Raw genomic sequence first — 27,544 nt, forward strand, 5'->3', positions numbered from 1 at the left:
GGGGGCTGCCCGAAGCCGGTAGCGCTGGCTCGGGCAGCTTGGCTCTTAAACAGAGCCGAAGTCTGAGTCAGGGGAGGAGCAGAGCAGCCGTGGGAGAGGAAGTGCCCGGCCGGTATTTTTCCCGGACATGTTTGGCTTTTTGGCAGTTCCCCCCGGACAGGGGTTTGATTGCCGAAAAGCCGGACATGTCCGGGAAAAAATGGACGTATGATAACCCTAATCTGAAGAAGTGAGCTGTAGCCCACAAAAGCTTATGCTGAAATAAATTTGTTAGTCGTTAAGGTACCACAAGTACTCCTGTTCTATTTGCTGGATTGGTATTTTTATCTTACGAAGATGACAAAGAGTAACATATTTGCATAACACAAAAAAGAATACAGATCCTTTAATTGGTATCAAAGCATCTCGGAAAATACTGTCCATAATCATGAGATTGTGGGCAGGGCACACAGCAGGAATGAAAATCAGCAGAGATGGGCCCAAGATTATCCACTCTGCAAGTTGTGTTGGGAGGGGCTTTAACACCTGCCCACGCTTTTGAATGTAACATTGAAAGGAAATTTATGCTCTTTGTATTTGACGCCTTTACAAAGGGCTCTATAAGAATCACGAAATTCATTCTCAACTCTCAAGGCTTGATAAGACTATTGTGGGACAAGACCAGCACCAGCACAACAACACAAAAATGTTTTGAAGCTTGGAATCATGTGTAGATGAATGACACTGATCCTGCAAAGGTATCCACCAGCATGCATATTACACCTGCATGGAGTACTGTTGACGATAATGGGACTTTCGGTGGACATTAGGGCTCAAACTGGTGGTACCCATCTCAGGATTGGGATCAGTGTGGCCTGGTCTACACTACAGAGTTAGGTCGATATAAGGCAGCTTACGTCGACCTAACTCTGTAAGCGTCTACACTAAAATGCAGCTCCCACCGATGTAACTCTCTCACGACACCCACTTAATAACTCCACCTTCACAAGAGGTGTAGCGCTTAGGTCGATGCAATGTCAGTGTAGACACTGCGTTGCTTGTATCGACTGTTACTGCCTTTCAAAAGCCATCCCACAATCCCCCACACTGACAGTTCAAATGGTGCAAGCGCTCCTGGTGAGGATGCGCACCGCCGACACCAGGAGCGTAGTGTGGACACACAGAAGCGATTTAATTACTGCGGTGGCTGTATGGTGATATAATTTAGGTCGACATAATTTTGTAGTGTAGATATACCCACAGACCTGTGGAAAAACATGACCTGCTTCTAGCACCAGAAGATACTCGGGGAAGAATCTATTTTTCTTGTTCTTCTTTGTCATGCGTAAGCCATTTAATGCATTACTGTGATGCTTTCATTGCAGTCAAATTATAAAAACCTGAAGCTCCTGTTGCATCAGTTTAAATGATTGCTTTTCTGTAAACTGTTCTAAAGAAGAAGAGGGGGAAATTTTGATTCCGAATTATAGACATTTCTGTAAGCTAAGATCTTTCCAAAGCATGGACATATAAGAGAGACGTGCTATCCCTTTCATCTCTAGAGAATGGGCATTCAAATCTGGCAGAGACAATTGACTAATCCTACTGAGATGAAATCTTGAATTGATTCTGTCTACATAATTCTTACCTCATATTTGTCTGTACCTCATGTTCTTTCTCCTCTCTCCAGGAAGACAATTAATGATGTTTTCTCAATGACAGTTCCAAGACTGGAACAGCAGGAGGGTTGCAATGTAAAACTGAAAAGCATTTACCACATGGTTTGGTCATACTATGGTTGGTTGATGCCAAAGCACTGTTAATCCTTCACCATCATAAACACTAATGTCAGGGCTCAGAGTCAGCCAATACAGTGCCCTGGCACTTCTTTCACATTGCCATTTTGTTCTCCAGAATCTAAGCTTTCATTTAAAAAGAAAAAGTAAGTCTCTAGAAGTTACGATTGCTGGGAGCCTGGAAGATGTGACACAAGTGTAATGGATGCAGTGACTTTTGTCTGTTTTCAGAATCAGAAACAATCCTCTGAGAGATGTGAACTTCCCCATTCATCCATTGGAGGCTAACATAGAAACCCAATAGTTACAAGGCCGACATTTTAGGTGGGAGCAAAAAAAAAATTCTCAACCACCTCTGATTTTCGTCACCTACAAGTCCGTAGTCCTGCTAGGTTAGCAGCAACTAAGCACCAGCCCACTTATAGAGGAAGGCTGTAAAATATAATCCCCAGATTTTTTAAAATAAGATTTTCTGTAACATCTTTGGTATATCCCATCCCATCTGATCTCCCTGGAGCTCATTCTCATCCCCTCCCTTACTCTTCTCCTTAAACCTTCACTCTCATCTAGCTCCTTCCCCTCACAATATAAGCATGCTTTAGACCAGGGATCGGCAACCTTTCAGAAGTGGTGTGCCGAGTCTTCATTTATTCACTCTAATTTAAGGTTTCGCATGCCAGTAATGCATTTTAACATTTTTAGAAGGTCTCTTTTTATAAGTCTATAATATATAATTAAACTATTGTTGTATGTAAATTAAATAAGGTTTTTTAGATGTGTAAGCAGCTTCATTTAAAATTAAATTAAAATGCAGAGCCCCCCAGACCAGTGGCCAGGACCTGGGCAGTGTGAGTGCCAATGAAAATCAGCTCACTTGGCACGCGTGCCATAGGTTGCCTACCCCTGCTTTAGACTCTTCCATCTTACATCCCCCTACCTTGACCCCACTTGTCTCTCCAACCATCACCCCATATCCCCTTTCCCTTTTTACCTCTAAACACATTTAACACCTACTCTGCAGTCTGTGCCTGGAATTCCTCTCCTCCAATTCCATCCTAAACCCTCTCTATTCCAGCTTTCACTCCTGACGTGCCACTGAAACCGCTTTCGCCAAATAAATATTACTTAATGATGATGGGATGGTGTGGAATAAATATTCTAGGGGAGATTTTCAAAATCACCTAAGTGATATAGGACCACAAATCCTATTGGTTTTCTGCACTCATCTGCACTTGTGGACCTGCATAATTTGCTGTACTGCTTGTGAGGAATGTGTCCATCCCAAATTCATGCTGATAAAACCATTATACCACACCATCGTGTATTCTGTTTAGTGACAGGGTCGATGAAAAAGTTCTCATTTTGCTGGCAGTCTGGAAAATGCCAGTATTTTATTGGCTGGACAGTGGTAGCTGGCTAGGGTGCATTCATAGGGTAACAGTAATGTAAAGGTGCTGTGTATTTAAAGAAATTCAGTAGCAAAAGTGAGCTTTTTGATTATTCTCTTCTCCTTTTCCCTTGGGCTAGATTTTGTTGATGACAGACAGATTTCACTCAGGTTGCTGAAGGCATAAACTGGTATCAGCAGCAAGTTCTTGCAGTGTATATTAGGTGAGAGTTCATGTATAGAACTGTTATTCCCTCCCTCCCAATGCCTGTTTGTCTGGCATGGCAGCTTTTATTCAGCTCTGAGGGGACATGAGAGAGCATGATTGTCTAAGACAGACTGAGTCCACTGGCAGATTTCTCTTGAGTGAAGAGTGTGAACAAATTTGCTCTGCACATCCCTGCTAGACAGAACAGCACATCAACTTTGCTAAGTTAGATCTCCAGTGCTCTAGAGAACAACAGCACCAGTCCCTTCTCTGAAGAGACGCTCGTTTGCATACAGCTGTCATGGAATCATAGAAGTGTAGGACTGGAAGGGGCCTCAGCAGGTCATCTTGTCCAGTCCCCTGCGCTCAAGGCAGGACGAAGGCATATGCTGCTTTGGAAAGGCTTTCTCTACTGCACTGGATCCACTGCAGTGTGGATTGTCTGAGGATCCCTCCAAATAATTTTCTGCGAGACAGGACTAGTCTGCACCATCCCTGTCTTCCCACATCACAGTCCCTATGGAAAAGCAACATTTACGGGGAGGCTGCCATGCTGTCCATTTCCCGGCTCCAGAGGGGCAGCTTCAGGGGTGGCTCTTGAGTGTGTCTTTTCTCCTCCTGACACCTAGGTAGAGAGAGAATCAGTAATTGAAACGTTTGGTCTCTCTAACTGCAGACAGTGGCACTGCGTTGCTTTTTTTTAAAGGGTACCTGTGCCAGACCAGCAGCCGCAGATCTTATGAAATCGGCCAGTAAGAAATAACAAACACATCCCATCAGGACATGCTCCTTCAGCCCACACATGCCCTCCATACCCACCTCTTCCTCAACAGCTTAAAGAAAAAGGTAGGCCCGGTAGAATGCCCTGAGGCTCAGGAAACTCGGGCTCTATCAGACCAAGGTGGGAAGCATGGGTGAAGCGCTGGCACTGAGAAAATGCAGCTACCCATGTAAATTAAGGCTGGGTGTGACGGGATCTACTTACCCCACACTAACACAGACAGGGTTAAGCCCATATTATTGACAGCGGAAGTCCCGCCTCCCTGGTGAGACTGGGCATGCTCCAAATGTTCAAGCTGTATAAAGGGAGGGAGCCCAGCTTATTCTGGGCTGGAGGCCGCAGGGGAAGGACCTGTCTGGGAAGCTCCTGTGGAGGGCCAGCCACAGCCCCTGACTACGCCAGGAATCAGAGCCACTCTGGCCCCACCTGCACCTCGGCGACTGGAGGAGCCATTGGAGGCGACCGGCCCCGCTGACCACCGAGAACCAGACATCTCATGGGAGATCCCAACGCAGACTCTGGTAGGAAGTGACCCAAGGAGGGTAACGGAATGGTACCTCCCACCTGGGAAACCTCAGTGTGTTTCGGTAGGACCCCTACGCTGAGTCAGTGGCAAGCTGCTATGTCACTGTTAGGGCTCTGGGTTGGGGTCCGGTGGAGTCTAAGGGCGGCTTTATAGACGGTGACTGATAGGCCACTCTGCCCTGACCTTAGGGGTGTGGACAGTCACACCGGGGTTCCCCCAACATGCTATAAAAACTCCACGGCTCACCTGTGCCACAACAACTGCTTTTCTGTATATAAAAGCCAGGGCCGGTGTTAGGGGATAGCAAGCAGGGCAGTTGCCCAGGCTCCATGCCCCAGAGGGCCCCATGAAGCTACATTGCTTAGGCTTCGGCTTCAGCCCCAGGTGGCGAGACTTGGGGCCCTGGGCTTCAGCACCATGCAGTGGGACTTCGGCTTTCTGCCCTGGGCCCAGCAAGTCTAATGCTGGCCCTGCTTGGTGGCCCCCCTGAAACCTACTCACAGCCCCCCAGAAGGCCCGGACCCCTAGTTGAGAACCACTGAACTAAGGGATTGGTTGCCTGAACACCTCTGCTGATCTCTGCTGCTGCAGGACCCCACAAAGAGAGAGGCGTGCTTCAGGTAGGCAGGGCTCCAACCATTTAGGGCTTTGTTGCTCACCTTGAACTGCACCTGGAGAAGACCTGGAAGCCAGTGCAGAGCTCAGAGCACCTGAGTTAAGGATGTCTGAGCACACAGGCTACTGCATTCTGCACTAGGTGATGTTTCCAAAAGCTCCTCCGGCGCAGTCCCTTTCTCCGTGCATTGCTCTAACCCACTCTAAAGGTGACAAAGGCCTGAGTAACTGTAGGGAGTTCCACTGCAGCTTTCTAGCCTGAGCCTGAAGCGGATAAGGGCTGAACAAGACCTCTAGGTTGCCTTCTGTTCACTACACAGGTTGACATGCTGTCAAGAAAGAGAGCCAAATTAGCCTTGCTTTATTATTATTTATTGTTTGTTTGTATGATGGCAGCACTTATCAGGGTCCCGTTGTGCTTGGTGCTGTACAAACACAGAAAAAAAGATGTTAACTTACAGTCTAAGTCTAAGATGAGAGACAAGAGGTGGATACAACAACCAGACAGAGGCAGCACGGGGTAACAATGAGACCTGTATGAGGCCTCAGTCTTGCTCTCCATGCTCAGAAAAGGGCTGGATCATCCCTTCCTACAGAAAATCCTTCAGGGAGGTGGCACTTGGGCTTCCTGATAATTTTCCCACAAGATAAGAGGGTTTTTCTGGATGGTGGGGGTTGGGAGAGTCAGGAATTCACAACTCTGTAGATCCTGGGAATCCTAGAGGAAGGAAGCCATCAAATTCCCAGAGGCAGAAAGGACTGCCTCTCTGCCCTGGTCTCTGCCCCAGGTGGCACTGGCAGGGGCCTACAGTTCTTGGAAGGAGTTGTTAATGGAAAGTCATTGAAAGCACTGAAATGCTATGGTTGAATAATGCATAAAGTTTGAACAAGCAATATTTGCATAAGAAGTGTTTGGAAAGATGTTTCTTTTTTAGAAGCATTGATGCTTCATTAATCTCTTTTAACAACGCTAGCCCATAAATTATATTTACATAATAGGTGTATTTACATAATGAGAGGTAGCTTAACTTGGGCGTTACATGAATGGGGATTAGAAGCAACTCTAGCCTCAGGCAGCCTGATCATCCTCCATAAGTGTGTACCAAACGTTCCGATTAGGGCTGTCGATTAATCGCAGTTAACTCACGCGATTAACTCAAAAAATTAATTGCGATTAATTGCAGTTTTAATCACACTGTTAAACAATAGAATACCAATTGAAATGTATTAAATATTTTTGGATGTTTTTCTACATTTTCAAATATATTGATTTCAGTTATAACACAGAAAACAGAGTGTACCCTGCTCACTTTATATTATTTTTATTTCAAATATTTGCACTGTAAATATGATAAACAAAAGAAACCGTATTTTTCAATTCACCTCATACAAGTACTTTAGTGCAATCTCTTTATTGTGAAAATGCAATTTACAAATGTAGATTTTTTTTTATTACATAACTGCACTCAAAAACAAAACAATGCAAAACTTTAGAGCCTACAAGTCCATAGAGTCCTACTTCTTGTTCAGCCAATCGCTAAGACAAACAAGTTTGTTTACATTTACGGGAGATAATGTTGCCCACTTCTTTTTTACAATGTCACCAGCAAGTGAGAACAGGTGTTTGCATGGCATTTTTGTAGCTGGCATTGCAAGGTATTTATGTGCCAGATCTGCTAAACATTCGTATGCCCCTTCATTCTTCGGTCACCATTCCAGAGGACATGCTTCCATGTTGATGATGCTCATGAAAAGAATAATGCGTTTTAACATTTTTTCCCTATTTCAAAACCCAAACCTTCCACATCCTCTTGTCACACGTACAATTCATATGCTATGGCATGTGCTCTTCTACAGCCAGGCACATGCTCTTTGGGGTGAGCAGGTGCTGTGAATTCTGCTGGTGTTGAACTGAAGAGAGGCAGATATTACCACTGGCCGTGAGTATGTTTGTCACAGAAATTGGCCTGAATTGCTGCTGTGGTGACAAGTCCGGATGTTTGATAGGAGAGCTGAGAAATACACTAGTGCAACTGCCTGACTTCAACGCCACATCTGGCTAAGGGCCCAGTGTGTGCTTGGAACCTGGGCTGCGCTAGTGAAACTGCAACACTAAAGTGTACCGTTTCTGCAGCCTTGTGTGCACACTTCAAGATTCTATGTAACACCAGGGTGGGAGGAAGATCAGAGGGAAAATCTCTGTTTCCTTGTGGAAATTCTTTAGGTGGGAAGACTTTTCAGGCCCTGATTGAGCAAGGTCCATCAATGGCTGTTGGCCAGGATGGGGGGATGGTATCCCTAGCTTCCGTTTGCCAGAAGCCGGGAATGGGTGACAGGGGATGAATTGCTTGATTACCTGTTCTGTTCATTCCCTCTGGGGCACCTGGCATTAGCCACTGTCAGACTACAGGATACTGGTCTAGATGGACTTTTAGTCTGATGCAGTATGGCCGTTCTTAGGACAGTGGGTAGGCACGTGTATTTGAAGACTGTGGGGTTTTTTGGTTTTTTTTTTGGTTACATAAAAAAGCCCTTTGTCTTAAATCTGTACTTGGGTTGGTTTTTATTAGAGCACTGAAAACAGAACAGTTATTTGTATCTCCTTCATGTATGTACAATTAGAAAGCCTCTGTTTGGGTGCAGGTGTGCATAGCTTAGACGGACTTCAGTGGGAGGTGTGTGCGTACGTGCATGCGCATCCCAGGGCAGAATATGCTTCTTAGAGTCCACAAATCTAATGTTTTTAACATGCCATGAACTGTTAACAGCTCCTAACCGTAACACAGAAAAGGCCCTTTGTTAGAGGTGCTTCTACAATTAAAAAATAATACAAGCAGTAAAAGTCCCTGTGTGATGCATGGAGAAAATAGAGGTTGTCTTATATGCAGTCGTCTGTCCTTATTTGTGCAATTCAGATGCAGTCCTTTATGCCTGGAGCTGGGTTGGTTTTCAGGGTACTTAGCAGCAGCCTTGCTTATGCTCTGGGGCCCGATCCTGTAGACCTTCACTGATTAAGGGCCTGATCCAAAGCCCACCAAAATCAATGCGAGTCTTGTTATTGACTTTCTTGGCTTTGGGTCAGGCACTGATAGAACTAGTCCCATAGAGCGAGCACTCATGTAAGGGTATGCCTACACTGCGGTTAAACACTTTTGTGGCTGGCCCGTGTCAGCTGACCTGGGTTTGCAAGGCTGTTTAATTGTCCTGTAGATGTTCAGGCTTGAGCTGGAGTCTGGGCTCTGGGACCCCACAAAGGGGGGAGGGTCCCAGCTCCTGTGCGTCACCCTAAGCCCAAATGTCTACACTGCAGTTAAACAGCCCTGCAGCCCGAGCCCCACGGGCCCACGCCAGCTGACATGGGCCAGCTGCTGGTGTCATTTCAGTGTAGACGTACCCTAAGAGTGTGGAGAGTCAAGCCTTTAAACAGAAGTAAAATTCAATAAAAGCTAATACCTGGCCTCGCAATGAAGGGTGCATTGTTGAATCAAGGTGTTCAGATGGGCACTGTGTGCGGCTGCTAAGTGGAGGAAGAGGAGGCTGTCGGGGAGGAGAGCAGCTGTGCTGGCACACGTAGTGTCGCCTCTGTGATTTACATAGGTCTTTGGCAGCTGCATCCGAGAAAGAACAGCGACACACTTCTTCCAGATCTTCCTGCTGGCTGGGCTGAAAGCAGATCAGATTTCACCCTTAAATAACTTTCTTCTGTGCATGTAAAATGTGGCAGTTACAAGGTTTGAAACCTAAGTTTGGCTCTAGATTGGTTACTTTATCGAGTCAGGGATTGGTTATATTTAGTCATTTTCTTTCTTTCTAATACTATTTTCCACCTGTCAAAAAAAACCCCACCACCAAACCCAAAACAGCCCCCTCCACCCCCAAACTTCATAATACTGGGTCAGAGACTAGAGTCATTCAACATCCGGCTGCCTTCCACATCTGAATCCTCTGCTACTGTAAATCGGCACGACTCCATTGAAGTTAATGCAACTTCACCATTTGACACCAGCTGAGGAACTGACCCTCCATATATTACCAAGGGGGTTTCACACTTTGGACAAATATTTCCAGCATGTCAGGTTTGCAAAAAAAGCCTTGTTGTTTGTTTGTGTTTCATAGTTTTTCCTGACACACTTACGGATTTTCTATCATGACACTGTGTGTGTGTGTGTGTGTGTTTACATATAGGTGTATGTTATACGTATGTATATATATTTTTGTGGCTTTATTCTTTGCTCCTTTCTAGCGTACTTTCCCTATTCTACTTGATCCTTCCAGTTAAATCTATTATGCTCTGTTTGTGGCATTGTGTAACCACCAGGCCGAGACTAGGCAGTTGTAAACACGGGATTACGATGTCCCCGACGGAGCGAGGAGGAGGAGAAAGTTGGCTGTGAGGGCACTTGCTCTTAGTTGCTTTTCATGTCAAATGTTCTGCTCTTTCACTGTGCTTTGATATGAAGTGCTGGTTATAAAAGTAGCACAAACTGGGGCCCAATCCTTGGAAGCCGTACTCATGTGAGTAACCCTCTTAATGGGAATTCTGATATGAGTAAGTGTGGCAGGATTAAGCGCCCGTTTATTGAAGGCTTACCTATGCCAGTGTGCCCAGGATGGCTAGAACCGAAAGGAGAAATACTCTTAATTATGTTTAGTGTAAAGGCCCCAGGGCAGTGAGTACAGTCCTTCCTTTGGAGGAGTGTGTGATTCAAAAAAATCATCACATCCTTTTCTGAGGATGGCAGGAGAGGCTGGTCCAGGGCTGAGGAGATGGATGGTACATAGAAACATAAGAACGGCCATACTGAGTCAGACCATTGGTCCATCTAGCCCAGTATCCTGTCTTCTGACAGTTCCCATTGCCTATGGGAAACTGATGACTAGAGCTGCTCAGAAATACATTTTTCCCACCAAAAAATTCAATGAAAATGAAAAGTACTCATTTTTTGTTGAACATTTTCTACAATGGGGGGGGGGGGGGGATTTCATCCAATAATAGAACATGCCAATCCACAGAATTTTCAACATCTTTTAAATTTTTCAGCACCTGAAAACTGGAAAATTCCAGTCAGTTGGGAGGAAAAAAATGGATCTGACTGAAAATGATCACCCAACTGGCCAAAACTTTTCAGCTTTTAGGTGCCACGCACCAACAACTTTATGAAAATGTTTGGGTTTCACTAGTCAAAAAACAAAACGTTTTGGGGGGTTTTAGACAGCAAATGTAGTCATAAGCAGACATTTCCCATGGAAATCTTCATTTTTTATGAAAAAAACATTTTTAGTTGTAAAAATATTTTGAATGAAAAATTCTCTTCAGCTTTTGAACAGGTGCAATACATAGACTAGATCAGCTCTGTTTTGATTCCTTCTTTCCCCTCTACCCCGAAAATCAAATGTTTTATTAGCTGGATTAACTGTGTTAGACGTGATGGGCCTGACTCTTCCCACACAGGATTCACACCAGTATTACTCCATCTACTGCTGATGGAGTTACTCCAGATTTACACCAATGTGAATGAGGGCAAAATCAGGCTAGGTGGGTTTCAGTCAAGTTTGTGTGTTTGTGTTCTGTCTTAATTCTGGATTTACACCTGGATGGTGTGTGTTTTATGCTAGGTAAGTTGTGATGACGGCATGAGTGCAAGAGGAAATGAACACACGCTTTCAGTGCAAAAACAAACAGCAAACCATCAGGAGCATTTAATTATGTTGGCATAGTATCTTCCTTTGTGTTTTTTTTAATCAGATCTCCCCATTGACCTCATGTAATTTAATGTTCCAAATTTTATAAAATTATTAGGAAATGTTCCTAACGAAACAGTTATTATTACTTTTAGAAGTACACTGCCAGGTCTGTTTAGCCCCCAAACCTGAATCACAGCTCAGCATCAATAAATAGTTCCATGAAACATAACATTTTTAAAAAGTCAATTACAAACTTTTTAATTCTAAAGGAACCACATTCCTCTTTGATTTGCAACCCAAGCCCTGAAGCATCCAGCTAGGGTATGAGAACTAGAAAGTGAAACTGACTGTAAACAGAAGTGAAACTGACCCGGCCTCTCAGGCTCCAATCTGCATGCATTGTTAAAAGGCAATAGGATGAGCAGTGAAAGATGAGTTTTAACCTCACCTATTTGCCTTTAGAATTATCGCTACAGTAACACCTAGCAGCGAGAATCAAGGATCAAATTCCCCATTTGCCAAGCTCTGTACAAGTAAGGTGTGGCGACACGGCAGCTGGGAGTGAGCCCTCCAGCCTGGATATGCAGATTCACGCTAGCTCCGCTCAACTAGCATGCCAAAAATCGCAGTGTAGATATTGCAGTAGCAGCAGTGGTTACCCACCTGAGTCCAAGCCCACCCGACCCCCTGGTCCAAGCTTAGGTGACTAACCCAAGCCACTGTCCAGGCTGCAATGACCACACTGCTATTTTTAGTGTGCTAGCTCGGGCGGAGTCTGTCTACTTGGGCTGGGACACATGGTCCCAGCTGCAGTGTAGACATGTCCATAAAAAACCAGTCACTGCCCCAAAGAGCTTCCAGTCTGCGGCCAATCCTGCAGCTGTCTCTGTGTGGACGCAGGCATCTGCTGCACTTTAGGATCAGGGGCCCAAAAATAGCAAGATGCAACAGGTGGAAGAGATAAAACAAGTTAAGTGGCTTTAACAAGTTACTCTGCTACAAACTGTAAACTAGTTTGAATACTTTAATGCCGTTTTAGAGCAATCAATGTTTTTGCTGTCCTAAGGGGAGAAAAAAAATAAAACATTTCTTTTACAAATGCATCTATTAAGTCCTCCTTCCCCACCACACACAGATGTCCTATTTTAACAAAGCATGTTCCTTGTAATATTGATGACTCAGTTATTCCCCGCCCCTCCCCCCCTCCCGGAAGTTGTCATTTTCGTGTAGGATAAAAATGGGGAAAATTAGTACTCTCTCCACGTTGCACATTACGAAGACTCATTACTGGCTTTGTAGAGTGTTTTGTAATGGGAAATGTATTCTTACATGGCAGAGTGGATATGTGACTAAACGATGACGTTAAAAGAAAGTTGTATAGGCTGCTGCACTCCTGGGTACAAAATGTAGAGTCCTGTGTGGTGGATTGTCCATTTCTCTGAGTTACGTGTGCTGGACTACCACAACATTGATTTAATCACGCTTTACAGCTACAGCAAAATATTTAGCTTCTTATCCAGAGAGGAAATCCTGTTGAATCATAGATCAGATCAGTTAAAGGACATTTTGTCTTTAGCATTTGTTCCGTTACTATTGCAGAGTTTTTTAGGTGCTGAAGAACAGACCTAGTAGCTGTCTGTAGTTTCATGTTGCACGGCCAGCTTTAGTTCCTGGGTTCCAGTTGGCAGGCTCTAGGAATTTGGAGGCAGTACTCTGTCATGATGTTATTTTAACCATAGCCCTCAGGGGTAGAGAACATCTTGCTAGTTTGGTCCCTTCTGAGTAGCCTATAAGAGCAGCAGTGACATGAAACGTGCACTTTACTCTAAGACCGTGTCTACACTAGAGTTTTATCAATGCAAGTTACGCCAACGATCAAAAACTGCTATAATTATATTGCTTTTGCATGTTCATACAACGCTCCTTCTATCAGTGGAGCACGTCCATGGTTGGTGCTCTAGCGTCAACAGTGAGAGCAGTGCACTGTGGGTAGTTATCCCACTGTGCAACTCGCCACCTTCTGCAGCTAAGAGTTGTGGGAAGGAGTGAATCAAAGCGCATCATGGGTGCGGGCTCAATGTCCCACAATGCAGTTTTTTCTGCCCCATCATTCCATGGGCTTCCGATTATGTTTCACGCCATTTTTCAATGGCCTCCTGTTTACTGTGCACCCACCATCTCTGCCTGAAAGGATGGATCCTGCACTTCTCTCTACTGTTGTGGTCACTGTTATACACCCATCGCAGATGGTCATGCAGTATCATGAGCTCCCCACTGAACAGGACTCAGAGTTGCCTGACCTGCAGTGTGCCATGGAAAGAAATAACACCAGATTACTTTTGGCATTCATAGAGCAGCTGCACACAATGGACCGTTGCCTTTGGGCTCGGGAAACAAGCACTGATTGATGGGATCACATCGCTGTGCAGGTCTGGGAGGATGAGCAGTGGCTGTAGAACTTCTGGTTGAGGAAAGCCACCTTTCTGGAACTTTGCGAAGCTCGTCCCAGCCCTGTGGCACAAGGGCACCAAAATGAGAGCTGCCCTGTCGGTGGAGACATGTGTGGCAATCACTGTGTGGAAGCTGGTAACTCCAGACCACGACTGGCCAATCGTGAATCCATTTGGAGTCAGGAAGTCCACCGTTGGGGTTGCATTAGTGCAAGTGTGCAGAGGCATTAATCGCATCTTGCTACGAAGGACTGTGACTTTGGGAAATGTGCGTGAAATAATGGATGGCTTTGCGGCAATGGGATTCCCTAACTGCGGCAGGGTGATAGATGGCATGTATATCCCAATTTTGGCTCCAGACCATCTTGCGACAGAGTACATCTCTATGGTATTTCAGACACTTGTGGATTACCGTGGGCGTTTCACTGACATCAACACGGGGTGGTCAGGGAAGGTGCCCGATGCAGGCATCTTCAGGAACACCGGCCTGTACAGAAAGCTCCAAGCAGGGACTTTCTTTCCAGCCCAGAAGATTCCAGTGGGAGATATTGAAATGCCCATAGTGATCCGGGGAGACTCAGTGTACCCCTTACTCCCGTGGCTCATGAAGCCTTACATGGGAAACCTGGACAGCAGCAAGGAGCACTTTAACAATAGGCCAAGTGGGTGTAGAATGACCGCTGACTGTGCATTTGGCAGATTAAAAGCTCGCTGGCAATGCCTTTATGACAGGTTAGACCTAAATGAGGAAAATATTCCCATGGTCATAGCAGCCCGCTACGCCATATAATATTTGTGAGGCTAAGGATGAAAAGTTTCCCCCAAGGTGGAGTGTAGAGGCAGATCTCTTAGCAGCTGATTTTGAGCAGCCAGATACAAGGACTAATGGAGGGGCACAATGGGGGGCTATTCGAATCCAGGAGGCTTCGAGGCACCATTTTGACAATGAGCATCAGTAATGCATCTTTCTATAAAGCACTCTCCATGCTTTGTTAACTTGCCTCCTTCCATGAAAATTTTGTTGATTGCTTCCTGACCATGATTTGTAGTCTGCAAATGTTCTAATTACCACTGTGTGTTAATTCCAGCCGCAATCACCGTGTGTGGGAGACACATAAAGATTGATTATCTTTCAGAGAGTATGTTTTTATTAAATACCAAGTAACAACACGCAGAAGAAGCTTGGTGGAAAGGGAGATTACAGTGATGGGCAGTCTCCTGATGTAGGCTCTCAGAGCTGTGTGTAACTCCAGCTATCATTTTGGAAGCTGGGGTGGAGCGAACAGGGTACTGCGATGGGCCAGGAAGATGTAAGGAATGTGTGGGAGGAGTTTGGGGAGGGCACGGAAGCAGTTCTGTATTGGCTGCAGAGGGGGCGAGCATGTGTGCCTGCAGTGTGATTAGGGACTTCAGCATCTCCGTTTGCTCCTCCATCAGTGGCTGGAGCCCCAAGCCCTTTAAATCACTGCCCGAGGCCCTGGCCACTGCCACTACGCATTGGGGCTCCAGTGGCAATTTAAAGGGTCCGGGGCTCCCCCAGCGGCCGGAGCCCTGGGCCCTTTAAATCGCCACTTGGGCCCCACTGCGTAGCGGCGGTGGCCGGGGCCTCGGGCAGTGATTTAAAGACCCCATCTCTTCTGGTTGAGGCCACGCCCCTTCTGATTGAGGCCCCGCTCCCCCCTGCCCAGGACTCCAGCATACTGGTAAGTCCTTTACGTTACTTTCACCTCTGGTCCTGGTTCACCATGGAACAGCAAGTTCGCAGATGACACTAAGCTGGCGGGAGAGGTAGATACGCTGGAGGGTATGCACTTAGGACGGAAGAATCCCATGCACCACTACAGGCTGGGGACCGACTAGTTAAGCAGCAGTTCTGCAGAAAAGGACCTGGGGATTACATTAGACGAGAAGCTGGATATGAGTCAGCAGTGTGCCCTTGTTGCCAAGAAGGCTAACGGCATATTGGGCTGTATTAGTAGGAGCATTGCCAGCAGATCGCAGGAAGTGATTATTCTCCTCTATTTGGCACTGCTGAGGCCAAACTTGGAGTATTGCACCCAGTTTTGGTCCCCCCACTACAGAAGGGATGTGGACAAATTGGAAAGAGTCCAGCGGAGGGCAACAAAAATGATTAGGGGGCTGGGGCACATGACTTACGAGGCAAGGCTGAGGGAACTGGGATTGTTTAGTCTGCAGAAGAGAAGAATGAGGGGGGATTTGATAGCTGCTTTCAACTACCCAAAGAGGGGTTCCAAAGAGGATGGATCTGACTGTTCTCAGTGGTACCAGATGATAGAACAAGGAGCAATGGTCTCAAGTTGCCGGGGGGGAGGTTTAGGTTGGATATTAGGAAACATTATTTCATTAGGAGGGTGGTGAAGCACTGGAATGGGTTACCTATGGAGATGGTGGAATCTCCATCCTTAGAGGTTTTTAAGGCCTGGCTTAAGTCTTCCATTTCATTAGCCAAATGAGAATATTGGGCTAATGGTACTCGGATGGGACTGTATGCACCTTGGTAGAAAAAGCAAACTGATGGCCTACATGAGTGGTTGTGACACTATAGACTCATCTTATCACTGCTAATCCTTCCTTATTAGAACACTATATTCAACCCCAAACATTCAAAAATCCGGAATCAGGCCCCTCCAAAATCTTTAAAATCATTAGATTTCTAAAGAATACATTTTGGTTCATTTTATTTGCCTTCAGGGTTTTGAGCTTTTAGGTGCACATTTTCAAGCTTTTCTTTTCAACCATGAGGGCAAGAAACTTTCTTTTAAAAAAAATTTAAAGCTGAGAGTCTCCTGTAATCACCTGACTCTGGGAGCTGGGACTTTAAGAAAAACACCAAATATTGCAAGATTTGCAATAAAATCATGAGAGTTGACAAAATTGTCACAGCTGGCCGATGGTCTGAGGTTTGAATTTACAGCTCAGTCACTATTCTACAGAAATGCTTGCTAATTGGCAGGGACATTTTCACTGAGGTGTGCAGGTGCCACATAGCCTGGCTGTGAAATATCTGTGCTGTAGTGGTAACTCGCGCTGTTTAGCTTGTGCTGTATCAGGCTGTAGAGGTCTGTTTCTGCATGTCAGGGTTCTCCTGTGTTCAGTATACGTCAGGGGTGCGTGTGCGCTGGAGAAAGACGCACACAGAGTAAATAGATTATAGCACTGTGGCAATCTTGTGTAGCAATAGACTCCATGACCCTGTGGTTTGCAGGGATAGACAAATGGGTTCAGATGAATTAAGAACCAGGCCAAACCTCAAACTGAACCACAACCTTTTCCAGTGTTTAAAAAAGTTTGGCGAGCTCTTTAATTTTTGCCCTCCCTGGTTTGGGCAAGAAGTAAAACAAGCATAGGAAGGGCTATTTTTTGCCGTTTTTTTTTTCCGCCCTGTCCAGACACCACTTGAAATTTCAGCAAAAGGGGGTGAATACTTAACTGAACCTTTTGTGCTATGCCCATCACAGATGGACCCCTGTCTTGAGAACTGCAGTGCAATCTAGTGGACAGAGCATGATATTAGCGCCCGGAGGTCCTGAGTTCCAGTCTCGTCTCTGACTTCCTATGGGACTTTGAACAAGTTATTAGACCTTTGACAATACCTGCTTTGCAGTGGTGTTATGGGGGAAAGTTAATGAATGTTTGAAAAGTGCTGGGTCAGCACCAAGTGTCCTTAGTGTGGAACACACTCTAAAGAGCCAGTAAATGATCCATGATTGGAGGACAGGACAGGAGCTACGGCTGGGGTTCCTTTAATAAGGGGGAGGTGACAGAGAGGAGGATGGTAGAAGTAAGTGGGAAATACATATACACAGACCTAAGATTACATCAGATGAGGGCCAGGTAGGGTGAAAGGAATTAGAACCTGGTCGGAGAGTAAGCGCAACGTTGCTTCTCCGTGAGGATGCTCAGTGAGTCTGGTTTTTCTGGATGCTGTAGTGGATTAAACAAAGACCCACACCAGGGCTAACCTCACCTCCCACGTGCCAGTTGCACTAACCTGAGTCTTGTGGGGCTTTACTTGCATACATCTGCACCTAGGGCCAGAGTCAGCCCTGCTGACCCAGGAAAATGCATATTGCACCTGCCTTTTCCAGTGAGGAGTGCCACGCCTGGGGGATCCATTCCAGGGGAAGAGCACTGAAGTGACCAGCCCAATCCCATCCCTTTCTGGGCCACATCAGTTTCCTGGTAGAAGGGAGGAGAATGTTGTGCTGCCACAGTCCACCTCCAGTTGGATTTTCTACTGCCAGAGCCTATGTTTCATAGAATCATAGAATACCAGGGTTGGAAGGGACCTCAGGAGGTCATCTAGTCCAACCCCCTGCTCAAAGCAGGACCAATCCCCAGACAGATTTTTGCCCCAGATCCCTAAATGGCCCCCTTAAGGATTGAACTCACAACCCTGGGTTTAGCAGGCCAATGCTCAAACCACTGAGCTATCCCTCCTGACTCTCAGAGGCAATGCAGTCCAGTGGGCAGGGAACTGAGCTAGGACTGAGACAACCAGAGTCCTTTCCCCAGCTCTGCCACTGACCTGATGTGTGACCATGGACAAGTCACTTCATCTCTCTCTTCCTCTGTTTCCCTTCCCACCTCTTGTCCATATAGACTGCAAGCTCTTTGGGGCAGGGCCTGTTTCTTACTGTGAGTTTGTACAGCACCAAGCACCGTGGGGCCCTGATCTTGGTTGGAGGCCTCTCGACACTACCGCACTATAAATCAATAGTAACAGTGGAGTAGACCCTGGAGTGAATCCACCCACTGGAAGCTTAAATGGGCAGTATAACTTTTAACAAATGATCTAGTAACTGCCCAGATATGGCTGATATAAAACCCAAATAAAGCTACTCCTGGGCCATGACCTTCCCAAGATAATTATGTAGTTACCTTGATTGTCCTCCGTTAATTTACCGACCTCCACCTCACTTTCTGCCTCAGCTTTGGTAGCCTGAGGGATAGCGAGTATTTTGCCTCATGATCAAGGATGAGACACTAGAAAACTGGTAAGGGATCTGCTGAGGAGCAGTTTGCAGGCAGTGGGGTAGAAAATTTAAGCTGAATCCTTAAGGAAAGAGACTGTGGTTTTAATAATGGTTTTCACACCTTTGAAGACTGAGAAATCAGAGATCTTCACAAATATTGAGAGTAATTAATTGAAGCTTAAACAGAGTTGTTTGGGTGCTGATTCACACCCAGAAGCTAGAGACTGATAATGCAGCCATAGTTGCATATATACTGTACCAACATAGAGCCATTAAATGTAGCAACCTGCAGAATAGGAGAGGACTTTCAGTGGCTCAGAACTCCATGCATCCTTCAAAGTGCAGAAGATGGCCTTCCAAAACTGCCCACTGCATTAGATAGTACTGAAAAGCCAATGGCCCATAGGGAAAAAGTTCTAAACGCTGTTTGATTTTGACTCCTATTGTCTGATGTATATTGTATAACTCAAGGAGAAATGGGGTGAGGTAATTGCTAATGTGGTATTATTCAAACTTGATTCAGATTAGCCGGCTACCTGGATAGGGTTAATCTGATGTGGTTGGATTAGCTTCAGTGGTTGAAGACACCAAAGATTTTCAAAGACCTACGGGATTTAAGCACCAACTCTCACTGAATTCCAGCTGCAGTTGGGCACCTGAGTTTGGCAGCTGCTTTAAAATCCCAGTCTAAGTTACCTATATGTAAGACCCTTCTCATTGTGTTGTTGACTGCAGACAGTTGTGTGTGCTTGGGGAGCTATCGTTCCCCCATGCCCGGATGAGCACTCACTGATATATTCTGAATGTCATTTCATCCACTAAAAGTCTATGTGGAAACAGGGAACCTCAGACGAGATTGTCTTTTTCAGCAGTTTCTATCTCCTAAATCATAACCTCTAAAGCTGGTCACTTGAGGTTCCCTGGAGGGCTCAGACTGTTCTCATTTCCTGTCTCTGGATTCCCTGCTGAAGTGGGTTTGCCCTGTTGCTGCAACCTGGCTTCCTTAGAAACCAGGAATGCCCTTAAATATCAGCATCTCATTTGCACCATTCCCAAGGACTATTGAAAAAATTGGGGTATGCATCTGAGGAGAACTGCTTTGCAGGTTGGTAAACGGACCTGAAATCACACTATGAAAAATGGTGAGGACCTCCCTGATCTGCTCCATACAAGACTATCTAGATTGGCTTTCTAAAGGCAGCATGGCCTAGTAGTGGATATTGGAACCTCTTGGTTCTACTTCCAGTTCTGCCACACACCTAAGGTAGGTCTGCACTGCAAGTGAAGGTGTGATTGTCGCATGGGTAGCCATACCCAGGCTGGTTTTAATCTAGTTAGCGCAGGTAACAATAGTGTAGATGTGGTGGCACAGGGTTCAGTGTGGGCTAGCAAACCAGAATTCATATCCAGGGGCCCTGGCCTGGCAGGCTTGTACTCTGGCAGCTAGCCCTGTGCTGAAGCCCATCTACACTGCTATTGTTACCTAAGATAGCTATGTTAAAGCTAACACGGGTAAATCTACCCATTTTAACAACCATACCTTCACTTTTAGTACATAAGAACAGCCATACTGGGTCAGACCAAAGGTCCATCTAGCCCAGTATCCTGTCTTCCGACAGTGGCCAATGCCAGGTGTCCCAGAGGGAATGAACAGAACAGGGAATCATCAAGTGATCCATCCCCTGTCGCCCATTCCCAGCTTCTGGCAAACAGAGGCTAGGGACACCTTTTATCTAGTTCTTTTTTGAACCCTGTTATAATCTTGGCCTTCACAACATCCTCTGGCAAAGAGCTCCACAGGTTGACTGTGTGTTGGGTGAAGAAATACTTCCTTTTGTTTGTTTTAAGCCTGTTGCCTCTTAATTTCATTTGGTGACCCCTAGTTCTTGTGTTAGGAGAAGGAGTAAATAACAGTTCCTTATTTACTTTCTCCACACCAGTCATGATTTTATAGACCTCAATCATACCCCCTCCTTAGTTGTCTCTTTTCCAAGCTGAAAAGTCCCAGTCTTATTAATCTCTCCTCATACGGAAGCTGTTCCATACCCCTAATCATTTTCGTTGCCCTTTTCTGTACCTTTTCCAATTCCAATATATCTTCTTTGAGATGTGGCGACCACATCTGCACACAGTATTCAAGATGTGGGCTTACCATGGATTTAGATAGTGCGAATATGATAGTTTCTGTCTTCTTATCTATCCCTTTCTTAATGATTCCCAACATTCTGTTCACTTTTTGACTGCCGCTGCACATTGAGTGGATGCTTTCAGAGAACTATCCACAATGACCCCAAGATCTCTTTTCTTGAGCTAAATTAGACCCCATCATTTTATATGTATAGTATAAACATGTCCTTGCTTTACTGACTTGCTTTGTGGCCGTGGCTAATTCATTCAACTTCTCTGTGCCTCAAATTCTGCCTGTTACTCTCACGAGTGGTTGCACTGAAGCCAGTGGGACTAACTACATGCAAGATGAGCAGGATTTGGCCCTTGGCCTATCTGTAGAAGGAGAAGAATTTTACACCGCTTCTATTGAATACACCTCCGTGGAATAGGTAAGGATTCAATTACTAGGTGAAATCCAGCTTGCCTTGCTCATTTACATGGTCCCACGGAAGTCAGCGATGAGTAGGATTTGGCCCAGTGTTTGAGACTGTGAAGTATTGTGGGATTGCTCGGTAGTATTACAGAAGAATCCACAATGCAAAGTCAGTGGCTCCCCTGATGGCAAAGGGAGTTTTGCCGTTGACTTGAACGGGGCCAGGATTTTGCGCTGTGGGTTTGAGGTTAAGCCGGACTGTCTTCTCCTACTCCCTCCCTTTTTACATATACATAGGGGTTTTTTTTATTTGTGAAATATTTTGCTAGGAAAGCTCATTGAGATCTGGCAGCCCAATGTTCCCTCTGGGTCCCTGTCCTTTAGAACAGCTTGAGAGATTGGTATGTGACAGAGCGAATCATGCAGATTATTAAGAATGATGAGTGATAGCATGAGGAATGGGTGGGAGAAAACCGTGGGAGGGCTGGGGATGTTCTCACTACAATTAACTTCCCTCTTTTGTGTTTCCTGTTAACTGGGGGAGTCTAGTGGATGTTGTTGCTTTTCCAGTCTTCCAAGATGAATTTAATTGTGGATGATTTCATTCTGCCCTTTTGTATGTTGTAGCCAGTGGTTTGCGTCATACAGCAGTGAATTTAGGCAGATTTTATTTGCGCATGAGTCATTGAGCTTTTCCAGCCGAATGTCACTTACTTGGAATTTTTGTCTGATTTTGTTTTTGTTTTCATCTCTTGGTGGTTTTCCACTGTGCTCTTTCACTACCCAGAAAAAAAAATGTATAGGAAAAGCTAAATCTGACTCCAGCAGGGCTTTGAATTGGCAGCTGACAAGGAGAGTATTATGAATGTGCAAAAAAGAAAAAAACAAAAAACCAACAACAAAAACGGATGCTGTATTTTGCTCTGAGGGAGGGACTGTGGCCAAGTCAAATTGAGGACTCTAATTTTGGAGTGGTGTTATTACAGGTCAAATGGAGTCAGTTACTAGCTAAATTGAGAGGACAGTCACATGCAGGGGAGCAGTAAATGCTGATCACATGATTGTAGTACAGCGTCTCTTTTACAACTCACTTTTATTTTGTTTACAACACTAAAATGTCTACTTATTTTACATCAATATATTGGTGATTCTCCCCTCCCTCCCAGTCTCCAACATTTGCTTGCCCTTTACACAGAAGGGTTTATAAATAGACCAGCTCCTGTATTATGTGCAACTTCAGTCTCTTTATTTTTGTACTGGAATCTGTTCAATGATTAACAGTTTAAACCATGTGCTGTATATCAATACCTCCCATACCCTTCATATCTTATTTTTAGTATTACTTTTTTCCCTTCTAAATCCTTTATCCATGTTAGGCAATCCACTACTGACATTCAGATAATTTTTTTAGCCTTTGATGAAACGTGTCTGCATTTCACTGGAGCTGTTTCTAAAAAGTTTGCATGGAATATAAAAATGCCAAAGGAATATTTCCTGTGTGCCATGTGTTTGTGTACATTATATTCCACTGAAAACTATGAAGGTTTTTATCATTCTTGTGGATTAGCTTTAAATGAGGGATCTAGAAACCCCAGATTATTTTTAAATACAGTTCAGGTTCTTATATCCTACAAAGTTCCTCTAAAAATCTGAAATTAAATTAATGCAGGGGCATATAGGACAGTGGAGTTCTGATGTGAGGAAAAGTGGAGAGGGAATTCATATACATCTGGTTCTTCTAGTGCCCCTTAAAGCGGCAAAGCAAACAACGTCTGTAGCATCACTTAGGTGCACTATCTCCAAGAGGTCGTGGAGACTTATGGAAGCTTTCTGTAAAAATGGCTGTTCAATTATGCCTTTAATCCTCTCTGACCCGGTCTATTGCTATGCCATCTGGGCTTGGCAGAGTCGTGGGTGGTTTTAAGCTGAATGCTGTTCAATCTAAGATAACTTTTTTGTGGCACTTTGCACACCAGCCAACGAAAGCTGTTCGACACAGGAGCCAGAATGGATGTCTTTCTTCTATTGAATCATAGAATATTAGGGTTGGAAGGGACCTCAGGAGGTCATCTAGTCCAACCCCCTGCTCAAAGCAGGACCAATCCCCAGACCCCTAAATGGCCCCCTCAAGGATTGAACTCATAACCCTGGGCTTAGTAGGCCAATGCGCAAACCACTAAGCTAGGGGCCAATGGCAGTCAGTCTACTAGGCCTGACATCCCATGTTTGATGATTCCACTTCCTCACTATATTCATTGGAAACTGATAAATGACTCGTCCTCCTCTAATGGTCGGAGGTCAGCAGCCCACCCAAAGTAAAGTTTTTGGAGCCATTTCTAGATTCCTCTCTGCATGTGCCATGACGTCCTTCCTTCCCCCTCTTCAGGGAAGGACACTCTTGCTTTCTGTGTTCCAGTGCCTCTTTCCTGTGCAGATGACCTGAAGCAGAAGAATGTATCACTCTCTGAGTGATTCCACAGCTGCTGCCCAGAACGCAACTGGACCACACTTATCGTTCTTGAGCTTCCATTTGCCTTAAGTGAGGAGGATTAAGCTAAGATAAAGGATTAAGATAAACCTTATAGTTTGAAAGGAGCCCTCCTCACCTAATTGAGGCTAGAAACAGGATGGCCCTGATGCACAGGAGTCGCCTGCCCAAGGAAGTGTTGAGGAAATATCAACAGGCCTTTGTGGGTAAAAGTGGGCTTATTCCTTAGACTGCCAGTCCAGCAAGGCAAAGACCCCCACCCTGGCTCCTGTGCCCAACAGATTGCTGTAGGTCTCTTGCTGCTGTTGGAGACCAGCTCTCTTGGGCATGACAAGGGCCTCTGAGTGAGGCTGCTTGTTTGTCACTGGCTGGAAATGTTTCTGTCCTCAAAAAGATGATGTTGGTTGGGAGACTAGCAAGGTTGGCCTAGTTCTGCTTTCGCTTAGAAAGTGGGTATTCTCGCTGTTTATCATTGCCAGGTATCAAGCCGTCTTAAATCCTGTGGGGAGTTTTTCCTAGTCATCTGTCCCTCAGAGTGATCCTGGAGTCCAAGTTATTTCTGTGGAGTCTAAAGGAACGCTGCTCTCTCAATGGCTACCACCATGTTTCTGTCTGATTTACCTTCTATACTGTTTTGTACCTGTGCTTTGGGAGTAACTGGGAACCTTCAGAGGGACCCTCAGCCCATCTAGCTCTCAGGCTCACAATTGCTGCTGTTCCAGGATTGCCAGGTTTCTTTTTGCCTGTGTCTAACCCACTCTGCATCCAGATTGTAGCATATGAGAGAGGCGAGTTGTGACCTTTGGATCATCCCCGAGATGCCTGGCCTGTCGAGTTTAGAACATTCATTTCTGACAGTGAGCTTTTTCCAGCCAATCACTCTAGCCTCTTGGCAAGTGTGATGTTCTTCAGAGTCCCTGGCTCGGCCCTGCCCCTCGCTGCAGCTCACAGCGGTAAGTGCACTAATCAGTTGGGCAGAATTCTCAGGCTCTCCATCTGTTGCTCAGGTTTGTGTGCTCTCCCTCCTCTCCAGATATTAGCAGCACTTTCACTGTCACACCCACTGCTCATTGGGACCCTGTCTGCTGGGCCACAGCTTGTGAAATTAGTGCAGAGGATTATCTCTCCCGTGATGTGCTCGGAGCCCGTGGAGAGAGAACAGGCAAAATGTTGAAAGCAACTGAGGGTTTGCTACATGGACACTTAGTCTGCAGCAAGCTGGGGTGTAAATCTGCATCGCACTAACATGCCACTCCCTAAGTCTCTGTCTAGACACTGGTGCCACGAACCAATTGTTCCCCAGTCCACTTTGACCTACTCCTGTTTTCAAAGGTTGTAATTTGGGTGCGTTAGAAAATTTTACCAGCATGTCTTTTCCCTTTTCTAACTAAGCCAGATGCCCTGAGGTGCTCTCCACTGACAAACGTCACATCCAAGTGTTCTAGTGCCAAGCTTAGAGTAATATTTCTAAGTAACTGTCCCGTTTTCATGGTATCTGAAGCAAAAGGGTGCAACACTCTGGCCTAGAAACAAAACCATAAAATTTCCCACCAGATGCATGGCAAGAAAATTCAAAGTATCTGTGTATTTTGGCTTGGTATTAAATATTTCTTGGGAAAAAAAAGACTTTATCTCCCCCCCCCCCCCCCCCCCCCCCCCCCCCGAGTTTCCTGAACATTTCTGCTTTTGGAGTGAAAATCATATTATCTGTATCCAATTTCGAAAAGAAAAAATCCTGCTACTGGTACTCTCTCTCCAGAAGCACACTTAATGGGAAAGCTGATTGTAGCTTGCCATTAACAAGCACTGGAAATCGATTCCTTCTGGTGTTATACAGCCCACCTTACAATAACATGAGCACTCCTAAGTTTGCTACTTATGGGGGGAAATATAGCAAAAAGTAGGAAAATCCTTGTTCTTCTGCACACATTGTAGTTCAATAGAACCAGATTACTTTGTGGTTGTGGATGTCTCTATGAAGGGAGGGACAAACTGAAGGTTCTTCACTTTAATACAATATGTAACAAAATAGTTAATTTTTTCTTCATAATACCGTTTTTCTTGATGAAGAACAATGAGCTCCCTCCGTTGGCTAATTCAGCACCAGCTGAGGCCTACATCTGTGCATTCACTGGGATGGTTAAGTATTTGTTGTTTATTAGGCTATCTGGGACATAATTTCATGAAGAGTCCTCATGGCTTTTTTCTCAGTCTGGCCTCAGTGACTTACCCTTTGTCTTTATCATCCCCAGACTTGCTGTTGTCTGGCTGAAACATCCCAACAACTTTTTGTTCAAGCTGAACATAATAAGTTAAAGGGCTGCTCCTCCAGGCTTTCCTCACACAAAATCAGCAAGTCTCCTCACGGGAGTAAGAAATACACCCATGTATCAGGGATACAGGCCTGGGCCCTAACTATCATTGCCTTGGAGAACTTAGTGGAAAGATGAGTTCCCAGCAGCACAGAACCAAGTTTTTCATCTCCCCAGATCTGGCTTCAAAAGTGAAAATGAATTTGCTGCTCTTATTCTAGTCCCCAGTGGACATTTGTACACACCATGAAAACAGCACCCAACCTGACTCATAGTTTCAAGAGTGGAATAGCAGGATTGTTGTAGGGTAAAAGTGGGGTGCATTGACAGAGCTGCATCAACAAGCTTGCTTATGTGATGCTAGCCTCAGACACTGCTCCTAGATTCTACTTTCCATAACTCCCTTTTCACAAACAAATTATAATGAGACACCCTATATATGTACTCATTTGTTGTTGAATCCTGTTCTCTGTGTATTTCTGTGTTTACATGGACATTCCTGGAGCATCAGTGAATGTATACCACATATATTCCGTACATGTATAACTACTACATCAGGCAACTATGAGATTGTTAACATTTTTGCTGATGTCCATATGGTATCTTTTTGACAATGCCTACAAGCTAAATTCGTCCCTAGCATAACTCCATTGATTCCGATGAATAACAATCAAAGGGATATCAGGGCTTATTCTGGTAGTTAACACCTGTGAAACTTCTTAATCATAGAACCATCATGGAAGTTAAAGTCAGAAATGACCTACTTTAGTAAATGATCTAATCTGTGCTCATGTCAGTTCAGGAGTGTTCCCTACTATAGATTTTCTAGCGCTTTGTCTTTGTTTGCTTTCAACTCTAGTTTTTGTTTTACTATCTGTGTAGCCTAAAGTAGGGAGCTCTCAAACTCCTTCTTAGCATGGACCACATCTAATGGTCCATCTTCCTAGCACTAGACCACTTGCCCTGCTATTCTCCATAGTGTATTCACCTCTCCTCCTATTGCAGTCGCATAACTTCTCTGCAGCAACTGTAGCAATTGCTTATGTGGAAAAGGAATATTAGGAAAGTATTTAATGTATTTTTAGCTTCCTTTAATGTGATGTGGCAGCTGGAAATGAGGAGGGCCAGCACCGTGTGACCAGATAGCTTTCAGTGGATCACTGGCAAGTTTTCCATGGATCACTGGTGGCCCTTGGATGCAGTTTTAAGAGTCACTGGCCTACAGTGTGAGGTTGCTGGAATTGCTGTTGCAGAATGCAGATTCCAATTCTGTGTGGGTGTGTTTTCATGTTTGTTTGTGCAGTATTATCTATCTATATTGCCTCTCATTGTGGTATTGCTAACTCAATTCTCACTTATTTTTCAAAGACGGCACCTACTCTTTAAATGCTTCACATGTCCCAAAACAGACGGGTTAGAAAGAGAATGAAGTCGCTCCTGGAATGAGATACAGAAAGACAGTCCCATAAATGGCCAGCTGGGGCCCAATGTGAATTCCTTCATGGGTTCATAAATCTAGATATGGGAGCTTTGGGAGGTAAACAATAGAGCCCTAATTACCTCCTTTAACATTCCATGAACACTTCTGCTCTTTGATACTCTTTACTGAGTTCTGCTGGCCTCTACTAGCTTTTAGTGAGGCTTGAGGCTTGTTCTGGTAAGGGATCTTGCCTACTCTTCTCATAGAGGCCCAAATATTTCCATGTGTCTGCGGGCACGTGAGAGACCTGCAGGGGAGGGGCTTTAGGGAAACAGGCCTCTAACAGATATCCCTGGCC

General features: G+C 45.0%; 1 protein-coding gene across 10 annotated transcripts in view; it reads left to right on the forward strand.

Annotated features, from left to right (window-relative positions):
* SAMD4A (sterile alpha motif domain containing 4A) overlaps positions 1 to 27,544 on the forward strand; it is a 208,589-nt gene that overhangs the window by 85,977 nt on the left and 95,068 nt on the right. The window contains exon 1 of one of the 10 annotated variants that reach the window (XM_034769609.1): positions 9,346 to 9,368. The exons of 8 other annotated variants lie outside the window; for them this stretch is intronic. In XM_034769609.1, the coding sequence (XP_034625500.1) occupies positions 9,362 to 9,368 (7 nt within the window). In that variant the 5' untranslated portion in view covers positions 9,346 to 9,361. Of the gene's footprint in view, positions 1 to 9,345; positions 9,369 to 24,340; positions 24,408 to 27,544 lie in introns of those variants that run through there. One more of the 10 variants, XM_034769607.1, reaches the window with a different exon arrangement.

Source organism: Trachemys scripta, chromosome 4, assembly GCF_013100865.1.
Source record: "Trachemys scripta elegans isolate TJP31775 chromosome 4, CAS_Tse_1.0, whole genome shotgun sequence".
Classification (NCBI taxonomy): Eukaryota; Metazoa; Chordata; order Testudines; family Emydidae; genus Trachemys; species Trachemys scripta.